Source organism: Uloborus diversus, chromosome 2, assembly GCF_026930045.1.
Source record: "Uloborus diversus isolate 005 chromosome 2, Udiv.v.3.1, whole genome shotgun sequence".
Classification (NCBI taxonomy): domain Eukaryota; kingdom Metazoa; phylum Arthropoda; class Arachnida; order Araneae; family Uloboridae; genus Uloborus; species Uloborus diversus.
The window spans coordinates 198117547-198131085 of NC_072732.1; the positions used below are offsets into that span (position 1 = coordinate 198117547).

The 13539-nt window shown below is 32.4% G+C and overlaps 1 protein-coding gene across 1 annotated transcript in view; it reads left to right on the plus strand.

The window, feature by feature from the left end:
* Nucleotides 1-13539, plus strand: part of LOC129216236 (anoctamin-8-like) — a 75507-nt gene that overhangs the window by 54327 nt on the left and 7641 nt on the right. Inside the window, exons 11-15 of the mRNA XM_054850435.1 lie at nucleotides 4689-4798; nucleotides 8101-8255; nucleotides 9094-9265; nucleotides 11319-11448; nucleotides 11551-11684. Of these exons, the coding sequence (XP_054706410.1) occupies nucleotides 4689-4798; nucleotides 8101-8255; nucleotides 9094-9265; nucleotides 11319-11448; nucleotides 11551-11684 (701 nt within the window). The remainder of the gene's footprint in view (nucleotides 1-4688; nucleotides 4799-8100; nucleotides 8256-9093; nucleotides 9266-11318; nucleotides 11449-11550; nucleotides 11685-13539) is intronic.

Sequence of the window (13539 nt, forward strand, 5' to 3'; positions counted from 1 at the left end):
ATCAATTTCAGACTAAAAGTAGTACTTTTGACTGAAGGAAACAACCCCATTGGCATCTGTTAACTAGAAAACAAATAATTTCAACAAAATGTGGTGCCCCATCATATTCTCAAATATTTGCTATTATGAACAACATTCGTAAACGTTTTTTGCAAAAAATATTGATTTATTAGAAAATTCGTCATACAACGTCATCTTCGACATCTGCTTAAAAAATATGGCGTAAACAGTCGCCTAGCAACTGATTTTGTCCGCTTACATTGAGTTGCGAAAGAAATAGTTCCTCTAAATAACATTGTAGTTATACCTAACCGTAACGGAAATCAATTAGAAAATGTAATTCTTGCGTGGGTTTTTATAGCACTAACAAGGAATTTCGTGTTATAGATTTTTATTTTTTTTAAATCTATCATCGATTTATTGATCAGTGAAAAAAAATCATTCTTTTCAACTATTAATTACGGAAAAAATATGTAGTAAACATGCTAAGTGTCATTGGGTTGCATTTAATACTATTATTACCAGCAGATACCTTTTTGAATAAGTTCAAAATACGAAACACTAACACTTATTTATTAAATGTAACCCATTAAAAATTAGTTAAGATGGAATTTAACTGCTCATATAAACTTGTTGTTGATTAATTTAACGATAAAAAAAATGCAAAGCATAAATGTAATATTTGGAAAACATACTCGTAAATATAACTTTCTGAAGCCATCAAAATAATAATAGACAGTCGAGAAAGAGCATGTTTAGATAAAAATATATTCAGTTAAGGACGTTAAATTTTTGGTTAAATCAGGTCACATGTTAATGGTTTTTTTTTTTTTTTTTTTTTTTTTTTTTGTCTATTGCAATATCTACGGTAGATCATTAGTAACCGCATTTAAAAACTTGCTTATGCTAGTTAAATATTTCTCAGAATCCTTGAAATATGGCTTGAGTTTCATGAAACGTAGTTCAAACTAATTATTTTTTTAGTTATTCAATTCATTTTTCCTTATATTTGGTTCTTAGGTTATTTAACTCGAAGCTTGTTTAGAGTAAATTATCTATACATATAATAAAATAAGATGTTTGTGTGTGTGTGTGGTGCGCATCCCGGGAAAACGGTAAGGCCTAGAAAGATGAAATTTGGTATACAGGTGTAGTTTTTGCTGAAGTTGTGCACCTCGGACTTCGATTTTTGATATTTTAATTAGAAAAAAGTTATTTAATGTTTTATGTGATTTTTAGCACTTTTAACCTCACAGACCCCGAACCAATCGCACCAGACAAATATTTTTGGTACTATAGTGTCGGAAATTTAATTTTAAATATGATGAACAAAAAATTTTGAAGATAGAGCAATTTTTGTATTTTTTATTAATTTTTGAAAAAACCTCTAATTTGCATGTTTTTCTGGGTTTTTTTTTTTTTTTTTTTTTCTAATATCATCCTGCGAGAAGTATCAAAGCCTCATTTCTGAAATTTAAGTTGGTAATAGTAAAAACATTTCGCCCTCTTCAGAAGAAAAAAAGTTCTTAAAAATACGCAATAGTTTTTTTTTACAATTTTTTTAATGCTGAACACATCATGTCCTTTCACGCATCAGTCGAAAAAAGCGTTCTTCAATCTTTTATGCCTGTGACGTCACTACTTGGGTTTCGATTCGATATTTACGATGGAATCTTAATCGCAAGCAATGGTAATCTTTTTTTTTACTATATAGCTTACTTCTACATTTTCTGACGTGATGACCACGTGTTTTTTCGACAGCGCTTGCTTTTTTTCTTTCTTTTTTTTGTTTTATTTAGGGATTGCATTTATTTCTTTTTCCATCCCCCCCCCCCCAAGCTGGACCTTTCGCTGTATCTATATTACGTTACATTTCATATTTGTGCGCATTAATTCAATAAAAACAGCGAGATTTTTTTTTTATCTTTGTCAAACGCTACTTTTTGCACACTACGGGGAATTTGAGTTTTTTTTTTTTTTTTCTCTACTTAAATAAAAAAAAAGCGGTTTTTTGAGTGTTCTTTGTTTTTATTTGGAAATTGGTGAGGAGGTCAAAATAAATAGAGATGGATAAGAAAATGTAGAGATAGATTGTAAAGGTAGATAGCCGCCGAAGGCGGCAATCTTGGTGTAAAAATGTGAATGGCACAAAAAAAAGATAGAGATGGATTGATTAATACTGCTGCCAAATTTATTTAAACAACCGCCGAAGGCAGCAAACTTGAAGTAAAAAGGTAAATGACAAGTTAGCCAAATAGCCGCCTTAGGTGGCTGCTTGCACATTGGATGTCAATGCCCCCCTCCCTCCCCCACAACCATGACTTTGAAAAAACAATGCTTTCACATAAAAGTGGAAGTGCTTTTTGTTATTTTTCGACAAAATTTGCATGAAGAGTACGTCGTTTGTGTCTCCCCTCCCCCTCTTTTAAAAATATTCCAAACGACGAAACTGGAGACAGATCTAGAAAATATTTTATTCAAATTATTAATGATATAGATAGATATAGATTGATTGACACCGCCACGAAATTTATTTAAGCAGCCGCCGAAGGCGGCAACATTGGAGTAAAGAAACGAATGATAATACTGATTTATAGAGAAAAACATAGATTAATGTCGTCGCTAAACAGTTTAAGCAGCCGCCGAAGGCGGCACCCCTGGCGTTAAAAGGCGAATGGCGTAAAAAGGCGGACCAGCTAGTCGCCGCAGGCGGCTAGTGCTCTAATAATTATGTTTAGGGTCGTAAAGTCTAATTATTTGCTTTAAAAATCATATTTTATCGGTTCATGCATGTCCAAAACAAGAAGAATTAAATTACAGTGAAACAAACCTTCCATTTGTAGTTTCTAACTTTAATTTAAATCTTATAGTTTTTCATGATTTTTTGAGTTACATATATTGATGCCAATGCTATACTTATTCTTTTCCATAGGGAGCATTAGTTTATAAAAGTACAGATAGAGACTCATTGGGATGAAGTTTAATAGAATTTTCTTTACTACATGAAGCAAATAACAAATTGTATTTTCAAAATAAGAATATAATTTTTGCATTTTTACTACTGTAAAAGCACTTTTTTTGAAACCCGTAATTTTCCCGAAAATGAAACTATCGGTGATTTCGTGAGCTGAAAATCGTGAATTTTATACGATTTGAACAGAAAGTTGATTTTATACATGAAGTTGAAATATTTCATGAGGCTTAAATTTTCGCGATTACGACCTGTTCGTGGAAATCGCAAATATTAACGCCTAGCGAAAGTAAGTGCTTTTACAGTATTCATTTAAGAAACATTTTGTAGGAATTTAAGAATGAGGTAATTGTAAGTAGTAAATTATCGCCCTTAAGGCTACAGTGGATACTAAAAATGCTGAAAATTAAACAAGAAATCGAAAAAATTTTTAGTCTTTTTTTTTACACCATATCAACTACTGTATTCAGGGCAACGAGATTTTTTTCATTCCATGCATTATTTAATGAATTATGGGTTAGTTTTGTTTTGCTCATCCGTGATCACGCCCCCTTTGTTTACATTTGCAGCACGTACTCACTGCTGTCATTATTTAAATAAAAACATAAACTTAAAATGTTCCATGCAACACAATAATTATCGGATTGTGATGAAACTTCGGAAACACAGTCGGATAATATCTACTTATAGTTGTATGCATGAATTTCAGTAATGATGGTTATGTAAAATTAGAAAGTCAACTCTTTTGTTGTTAAAGTCACCGTATTTGCTGAAAATTTCACATAAATTCTCCTTATCAGCCATTTTTTGTAAACTATCTCATAAAACATTACATCTAATTCGTACATTAATGTAATTATGCCTAATGATTGAAAAACAAGTAGAAATTCAAAGTTTGAAAAAAAGTTGGGGCAGATGGAGCAAATTGAAACTTGGGAATTTTTCGTAAAATTTTGTTTATTGTTCTAGATGTAATAAATATACAAGCACACAAAGTTTTAGACATCTGGATCAATTATTGAAAAAAAAAATGTGTCCACTGTAGCCTTAAGCCAGTGCTAAGGCAGAACAGTATGCAATGTACCGACAGCTCGGTTATGACATCCAGAGAGAGTAGTTTCATCCATGTTATGAACTCATCAGTCTGGAATAACACAATTCCTTGCGAACTGTCGCTGGTGTGCTTAATTAATTTTAGCTACCAGTTTGAAGATAATCTCATTTTCACTGAAATGACATCTGTCTCGAGCTCGATTACAGACTGATGAATCCATATTTTTTAACTGTAATAAACGGGTTGTCAGTATGTTGCATGAGGTCACAGAGTGTTCTCTATTTTACCCCCTCTTTTTGGACGTTTATTGTAATAGCCATAGATTCTTAGTCCGTTCTTTGTGACTCTTGAAACTCTTTACATAAAAACACAAATCAGATTGAAATTATATAGTTTTTAAGTCGAAAGATTTATTTTTTTTCCTATATATGTCATGTAGAAGAAATTAAAGTTAAGCTAAAACATAGATATTTTCATTTATCGGCAGTATTCGTACTTTTCCCAATCGCTATATTTATCGCAAGCACTTTATTTTCTCTTTTTCTCTTATTACAGTTCAATAATTTCTTTAGTACTCCTCATTTAGGAGAATTGTGAACAAAAACGCACCTTTTTTTTAAACTCTTTTTACTGACTTTTTCTTTGTTTTTCTTTCATTTGTAGAAAACCATCAAACCCTCAGTGCGCACAATGATGCCCTCATCATCAAACTTTTTGCATTTCAGTTCGCCAACACTTATGCATCTCTCTTTTATACGGCATTTTTCAGAAGGGTAAGTATTTCAAAGATAGATGGCAGCACCAACTAAAATTTTAAATAATGCACCAAATCAAATCAATATATTAATTCATGTTTTAACCCAAGGGTGCCCACTGCCCATCTAGGGGAGGTCATGGCGCAGATTGTGCCATTGAAATTTTTAGGGGAAGGTTGTTTTGAGTGGAGTTTTTCTCTTTTTGAGGGGGGATCTCTTTTCTCGGGGCTCTTCGTCATATTTAAGGAGGTGCGCCCTTGCTCTTAGGGGGCACTCCTGTTACACCAGGGGTTCTTAATCTGGGGGCCACCCCTCCCCCTTAGAGGACGTAGAAGAAATTCATGGGAAACGTGAATGTATTCCAAAACTTAAATAAAAGGTAAAAATAACTACAATTTAAGCAATCTTGAGGTCACATGTAACTATTTTTTACATTATCGCGGGGGGGGGGGGAATCACCCCTCCCTTGACGGACCTTGCACTGGCAACTTTTCTGAATTTAAGTCCTAAAACACAAGTGTAGACCAGTTCTAATGACGTGAAATAAAGGTTTGTATCTCTCTCCCAGAAACTTTTTGAAATTGAAGTATGAAAAAGACAATTTTAGACCATCTTTAGCAATGATAGGAGGTTTTCCTTGCCATTTTTCAAAATTAAGGTCTTAAAGACGCGATCCTAAACATCTGAGGTGTACGGGGAAAGAATGCAGCTACTTTCCTCCAGAAATTTTCCGAAACTGAAGTTCTAAAAGAGCAATTTTAAATTACCTACGATGATGTTAGGTGGAGGGGGTTTCGATGCATTCCAATGGAATTATTACGACATTGAAGTTCTAAAATGCAATTTAGAATACTTTTTCAACGGCGGCGTAGTTACAACTTAATGCACCAAAAATATCTTAAACGTGGCGTAGTTATGACACAGGTCATTTATTTTTCGTTCTTATCTTGTAACTCTGGTTCGAGCAGCGAGCTTTGTTTAAAACTTTACAACCCAATACAAAAAAAATAAGAATAATATTAAAAAAAAAAAAAAACCACACATTTCTTGAGTGTTATCAAAACAAGACAGCCTTCATATCCGTACATAAGTTCGGACGGAGGCTGAAATACGGACTGTCTGGATGAAAGTGGCTTTACTGGCAAGTTTTGTAATATTTGAATGACAATTTAAATTCACCGTGAGATGGTGATCGCTGAATCCTCCAAATGTAACCTAGAAACATTTGAAACGAAAGATCATACAAAAAAGTAAATTATGTGCCAAATAAATATAAAATAAATTATAAATTAAATACAAATTTAATTTTCCAAAAGGTTGGAGGAATGAAAACCTTAGACGCTTTCATTTACCCCAGAAAACAGAGTTATGAATAAATGGAAACGTATAAATTGCACACCAAAGATATCTGGGAAATCAAAATTCATAAATAAATGTTTCCAGGTTTTTTTTTCCATATGACAAGTAAAAGTATTCTAAACCAGTTACTTTGTATTTGCAGATCAGCTGGAGGAAAAAATGTGAGATCACTTAACTTGAAAAAAATGACTTTTTCAGTGTCATCTTCAAATTATGATTACACTGTGTACACAGTTGCGGAACTTTAAGAATCTATTCTATATGTTCCCCAGTTTTCACACACCGAGAGTTTGGTTTCAAAAATTACCAGAAGTGCGGCAAGCGAGTTTGTTTCCATTTACCCTGAGCTTCCTTTTACGCCAACAGACTCTACATAGTTTGGAAGTATTTGAATCGGTATAGTTTGTTTCTGAGAAGTGTGATAAGCGAGTTTAATTCCATTCATCCCATGATTCCTTTTACCAAAAAATATCATTCATAGTTTGGTAATATTTGAACCGGTATAGTTTGGCTCTGAGAAGTGTGGTAAATGAGTTTGTTTCCATTTGCCCTACATTTAATTTTACCCCAACATATCCTTCAGAGTTTGGTAATACAGTAGACCCTCGCTTTACGCTGGGGTTACGTTCCACGGAAATGCCGCGTAAATCGAAACCGCGTAAATTGAGATCTAATACTAGTGTTAAAATATTGGTATGGTTCCGTAGATAACAAAATACTTCATTCTAGTGATGACTAATTGTATAATAACTAAATAATATCGAATTTTATGCACAACATGCATAAAGAAAACAAATTAATTTCAAGTTCTGTTTATAAAGAGGAGCTGGCTATGATAGTCTTTTGGCAGTCATTAAGAATTTTTCTCTGTAATTATTTGTAGAGCATTACGCTTCCATGATCACTTGCATCATTTCCATGATAGAATCTTAATTCACTAACAAACCAGAAAGATCATTTCTATTGTCTTGGAATCACTCAAAATGTTCAATGTGAACGTTTTTGGTTGTGCGTCACCGACGTCGGTATCCTCGTTGGTTTTGGTCTCCTTCTCTCCTCCTAAAAGCCTCCTAAAAGAACTCCTAAAAGCTCTTCTTCAAGTGAGTTCTGAACTGTGTGAGTTTAATAACTTTACTTCCGGAAAGAGCTATGGAACCAATCGCAATCTCCAGTGGTCCAAGTTCGATTATTAGAACGCCAAAATGCAGGTTGATTACGCGTAATCTGCAATCTTTAGGAGTTTAGATTTTGAAAAAGGGGAAAATTTCATCTGTTTTCATTGCCGCAACCGCGTAAAACCGAAACTCATCCGCGTAAAATAAAATAAGCGTGTCAAATCTTAAAACCGCGTATAATCGATACCGCATAAAACGAGGGTCTACTGTACTTGAATCGGTATAGTTTTGCTCTGAGAAGTGTGGTAAGCGAGTTTGTTTACATTTACCTCATATTTTTTTTAACCTCATCAAACAAGACATAGTTCGGTAAATTTGAACCGGTATAGTTTGGGTTCTGAGAACTTCAACTGTGACTCCGATGGACGAAGAATTAAATGATTCCTCGCATTAAAAAAAGGAGCGAAATGCCTCTTTGCTTCTTCAATAACGTGCTACGATAGTTGGCTTAGTGCTAATTAGTTCTTTAATATTAAGTTCTATTATCTGCCATATTAGTTCTATTAGCTTTGCTATTCTTTATACCCAAGCAAAAATGAAATGCTTCTTCAATAACGTGCTACGATAGTTGGCTTAGTGCTAATTAGTTCTTTAACATTAAGTTCTATTATCTTCCATATTAGTTCTATTAGCTTTGCTATTCTTTATACCCAAGCAAAAATGAAATCTCCCAGCTTTAGGACCTTGTTATAAAGAGCCTTACTATAATTTCACTTTGTCTGTTTCTTTTAGCTGTCACTTTGAATACAAAGACTCTAAATACAGTGTTTTGCTATTGTTTTCCAGGACTTTGGAACAGGAATATTGGGTTTAAGCGAAAAATACGTGGATAATTGCGGCCATAAAGATAATGACAATTGCATGTCCCTACTGTCTTTCCAACTCCTAATTCTCATGATAGTGAAACCATTTCCCAAATTCGCTAAAGATGTTTTATTGCCGTAAGTATACAGAAAGTATTGAATGTTTCTTACCTTATGCTTTACTTTCTATTATGAAAATCAGCAACTATGTGCATAAAAAGATGATGAATTCTGGTGAGTTATTTTTGAGTATCCTTCGTCAACTTAACATTACAGAGGATTCATTTCAATGCAAAATAGTAAGGATGGTGGAGTGGATTGCTACCTTGTAATTATTGCTCATCTGGATGGGTACTATCACCGCTCATATTTTGTGATAACAACTCAATATATATAGGGTGATCCAAAAGCAGAACCAACTTTAAAAATGAATAATTCGAAAACTAATGAAGGTAAAAATAATGCGGTTTGTCCTGAACGAAAAAAAAAAAAAGCCGGGTTTTGTGTAGCAACGAAACAAAAACAGTTCTGTTTTCGGTCAACAGATGGCGTTATAGCTTTTTTTTTGCTCCATAATTCTTATAATACAGTTTGAATACGAGCTTTCTCAGCTATGGACAGCATTTCGATGCATATTGGCTTCAACTACGATTACCTGCTGCTGTTGCTCCTTTTTATGTCGTTCGTTGCTTTGTATGATCCTGCAAAAGAAATCCGACAGCGCCATCTGTTGGTCGCCAACATAACTGTTTTTGGTTCGTTGCCAGACAAAACCCGACTTTTTTTTCCATCCGTTTAGTTCAAACAACATCTTTTTTATCCTTATTTGTTTTCGAATTATTCATTTTAAAAGTTGGTTCTGACTTTTGGATCACCCGGTACATGTGTATGCATTATTCTTGTACACATATTAATAATCATCAATAGTACGATATTACTAAATAGTAGTTTTTGATATTATTACTTATCCTTTTAGTTTGTTCAAGAAGTGCCTTCGACACTTTCGTTTCAATGAAATCGACGACATAACGACAGATGAAGGGATATCAAAACAAAACTACCTGATGAGAGAGTATCAAAAACCAGCTGCTGAAGATTTTCGGCTGGGCGAGTTCACGGAAAAGATGATTCAATACGGATATCTTGTGGTAAGATTTTCAATGAATTTTAACTAAATCAACAAATTTAGCTATAATGTTAAATTTTGAAGCATTAAAAAAAAAAAAAAAACTTAACGGAGAAAGAACATTTATCTTGTTTTTCTTTTGATGTATTACTGGATTAGAGAATTTCTTACCACCAAATAATTGTATTTTCACGAAACATTAAATTCGGTTCATTGTCGAGTATAACCCCATTTGAAATTATTTTTAAAATGTCCCTTTAAATCAAGTCCCTCTTGACAACTGACAACACATATTATAATGATCTCTTCACAAAAATTCTTTTAATATGAAATGAATTGAAATTAGTTTCACTATTGTCTTTTAAAAAGAAGCTTTTATGAAACTTATTCCATCCAAATTCAAAAGAGCACTTCGAAATTGAAGAACAAAACTTCAGAGATATTTTTTAACGGAGGAAATCTTTTTAATCTGAGAAAAAATGAAAGTACTTTCGTTAATGCTTTTTACAAGCACTTATGAATCTTCTATCCAACTAAAAAGATAACTTCTAAAATGAAGAACAAATTTTTCAGAGTGATTTCAAACTACAAAAAGCCCTTTTTAGCAGAAAAAAAAACTAATATTGTTGCTAATGCTTTTTGAAATAAATCTTTGGCTATCTAAATTTAAAATGTTTCGTAAATAAATAATAATTTTTTAAAAAAAAATTTCTGTCACAAAATACCTAATGATTTAAAAATATGAAACTCATTTTGCTTATGCCTTTCAAAAGAAATACTTATATTCCTACTTTATCCAACTTGAAAACTACGTTCTTAATTTCAATAATAATTATTTCTATTAAGTTTACTTTTATTCCTTACATAATAATATGCGATAATCGAGATGAGAAATCCGTATAAGTATCTGGATCTTACTACTCAAAAGTACATAATTACATAAAAGTAATAGTAAAGCAAGATATAACCATTATAATGAATACAACTGAATTTAATTGTTAAATTGTTAAAGTGCTGAAATTATTATTTTTTATATTATTTGCTATATAAAAGGGTTCAATAATAGGGTACCTCATTCAATTTGATTTGCTACTATGCTTGTCACAGTCTTGTTTTTATACCTCTTAATTTCAGAATAAAGGACAAAAATTAACTAACTGTCAATTTTTTTTTAAATATATTTAAAAAAAATAATTGAATTTCTAATAACTCAAAATGCATGATTATATCTCAATTTCATTACATTAGCTTTTCCTAACCATGGTTCTTTGAAAGTTTAGAATTTAGCGAAACTATTTTTTCTTTTTTCCCACATTTTATGTTTTGCAAATTTACTTTTTACAAAATAAATAACTAAAACAAATCTATAATTGGTTGTAAAAAGAACAAAGCATTTTTTTAATAATTTTTTTTATCAGTATGTATTTGGAAACTTAGAGGCATTTCTTACTGCTCTTTTTATTTTTATCATAGAAGCTTTGGAGAACATTATAGTACAAAACAAAATTAATTATTTTGTGCTTAAAGTAAGAGATTAAATCGAACAACTATAACATAAAAGAATAGTAAACAACCCTTTAATGCACAGATTAGCGGAAATACAGCATACACGTGTTTCGGAGTGCAAAAAAAAAAAAAAAAAAAAAAACATTTTCGATGCAAAAGAAGTGAGCTTGTGAGAAAAAGGCATGTGCATTAATACGTTGTTATTAATGCACGTAGCGTTTCAAACGCAATAGTGTTTATTCAATTCTCAATTGTAACAAGTCAATTTTGTTTTATAGATTTTAATCATTTTCCTAAAACCAACCAAATTAGTAATGAGAGTGAAATATACTAGAAACTGGAAAGACAATTTCCCATTCATATTGAAAAGTCACAGCTAACAATATTTTGGCTACGTACAAATATACAGCAGGGGATTAAGCTAGCGTACCAATAAAACTGATTCAGATAAATGCTTTTTACATGCGAGGTTTTTTTTCTTTCAAAAAATGTACCTTATAATATGTTAGGACGTTTAATGCTGGTGTTTTTCTTAAATATATACAATAAAACTCATTTTAACTTTTCAGATGTTTGCAGCTTCTTTTCCACTAGCCCCGGCACTTGCTTTGCTTTTCAATATGATTGACTTCAAAATTGATTCCCGTCGACTTCTCAACTGGAACAGAAGGCCTATACCTTACAGAGACAATGACATTGGTACGTTTGTTTGAGATTAAGAACTTAAATTTTTCAAATTTTGATGTTTGAAAACTCCAACATTCCTATGCGCTTTTTCATCATTTAAATTTTCTTTTTCAGGTATATGGTTCAACATCATCAACTTCATCAACATCTGTGGTGTCATTAGTAACGCCTTTCTCATTGCCTTTACTTCAGAAATAGGGAGGGGCTTCAGCTTATACATGCAGTTCGCATTTGTCATCGGATTTGAGGTAAGGTTTTCTAACTTCTTTGGGTCTAAGTAGAGATCATGCTGTTGTTTTGTAATACAATATCAAAGAAATAATTATTTAAAGAAAATTCTTATCATTGAAGGACAAAAACGAGATTTGTTGTAGTTCTTTTGGCTAATGATACAAGGTGGCACAAAAGTAAGGTCACATTTTGAATTGGTTGCCATTTTGTTAAAAATGAAAAAAAAAGAGCTCTGTTTTCATCAAAAGTTTATTTGAAAGTAAAATTGGTGACATTACTTGGAAAAAATTATATCGCTCAAATGGCTACCTCCCGAGTTCATGCATAATGGGGTTGTTTCCTTCAGTCAAAAGTAGTACTTTTTGTCACCGAAATTGATAGAATAAGCAAGAAAAATAACTGTCTAACTAAAAAATCTGAATGGTAACACAGAATGACATTTCATCATTTTTGATGTCATCGGCAGAAGCTTAAACAATGAAAGCGCACCGATTTAAGAAATTTTTTTTAAATATTAAACTTAAACAAATTATTTAAAAAATGATCCGATCCTATGTTTTTAAGCATGCTCTTTCAGAAAAAAATACTTTTAAAATTTTGGAAACGACCCCATTGCGCTCGTTTTACGGCATTTTCAATTGTTGCTCGCAAAGCATCTGGCTCCAAACTGACGATTTCTTGCTCACTGTTAGCTTGCAAGACTTCCAAGGTTCGTGGTCTGTTTTGGTAAACCCCTAAATTGTTCGAACACATGGAACACGACGACAGGAAAAATGACGACGAAATTCACGTTGTGTGAAAACAGCAGACTTGACATTTGTCAAATAAGCAGTAACAATAAATCCACGTTCTTGAGGTGTGTATCGCTCCATGGCTTGTTGGCAACTAATTCACTACATATCTACATCATAAATATTAAAGCACAGTGCCATTTGGGGCCATCTGCAAAAATGGAGGTCAATTCAAATTATGACATTACTTTTGCAACACCCTGTACAAATGAGAGAAAAAGTCACAGAAAAACAGAAAACAAATATTTTCTAGCTGATCTCTAGAACCTTGTTATAAGAACGTTCTTTAACATGTTCAAGATCAGGTAGTCTGTGCAGCTGTAGAAAATCATGTAAAAACAATATCCGTAAAAAAAAAAAAAAAAAAAAAAAAAAAAAAAAAGGTTTATCCCCTCTAAAAGTCTTTAAAAGTATTTTGATGAAACAGGAAAGAAGTAAGTTTGTGTGAATTGCAAATTATATGTAACGCCAATATATGCACTAGCTTGCTTTAAGTCATTTGAAACGCATTTCACAATTAAAAATAAATTAGTTCGTACGTGTAACTAAATAGAAAAGTTCTAGGAAGAAAGTTCCGATGCCTTTGGAGGATTTTCTACCAAAAGTGAAAAACATTCTTTTGATTCTAAAATAAAGTCGAATAGCTTGTAAATATTACTTACGACTGAAGGAGAATTCTTTATGACTGAAGCGGAAAGTTTAATGGCTAAGGGTAAAACTGTACTAATTACAAACAGATTTTTAAATAGCAGGGGAGCTAGAGGCTTGATGTAACAGGGGTAAGTAGTAACAGTGCTTTTTCACTAAGAATTTAAACTTTATTAACCTACTTTTCTGACTCAATCTTACTGTTATAATGTACCGCTTCACATTATCACCGCCAGTGTCCCGCCAGGCGACGCAGTGAATGGGTGTGTACGAGCCCTTCGTTATTGGCAGGAAACGTATTTTTTGACCTTCGTAAATTTTTGGTTAGCTTTATTATTTTTGACTAAATAGAGCTTTCAATATTTTATTTCGTATTAACATTTATCTATGTATGATGTATTATCATAGTTTTCAAGATTACAAAGTTGTTTGA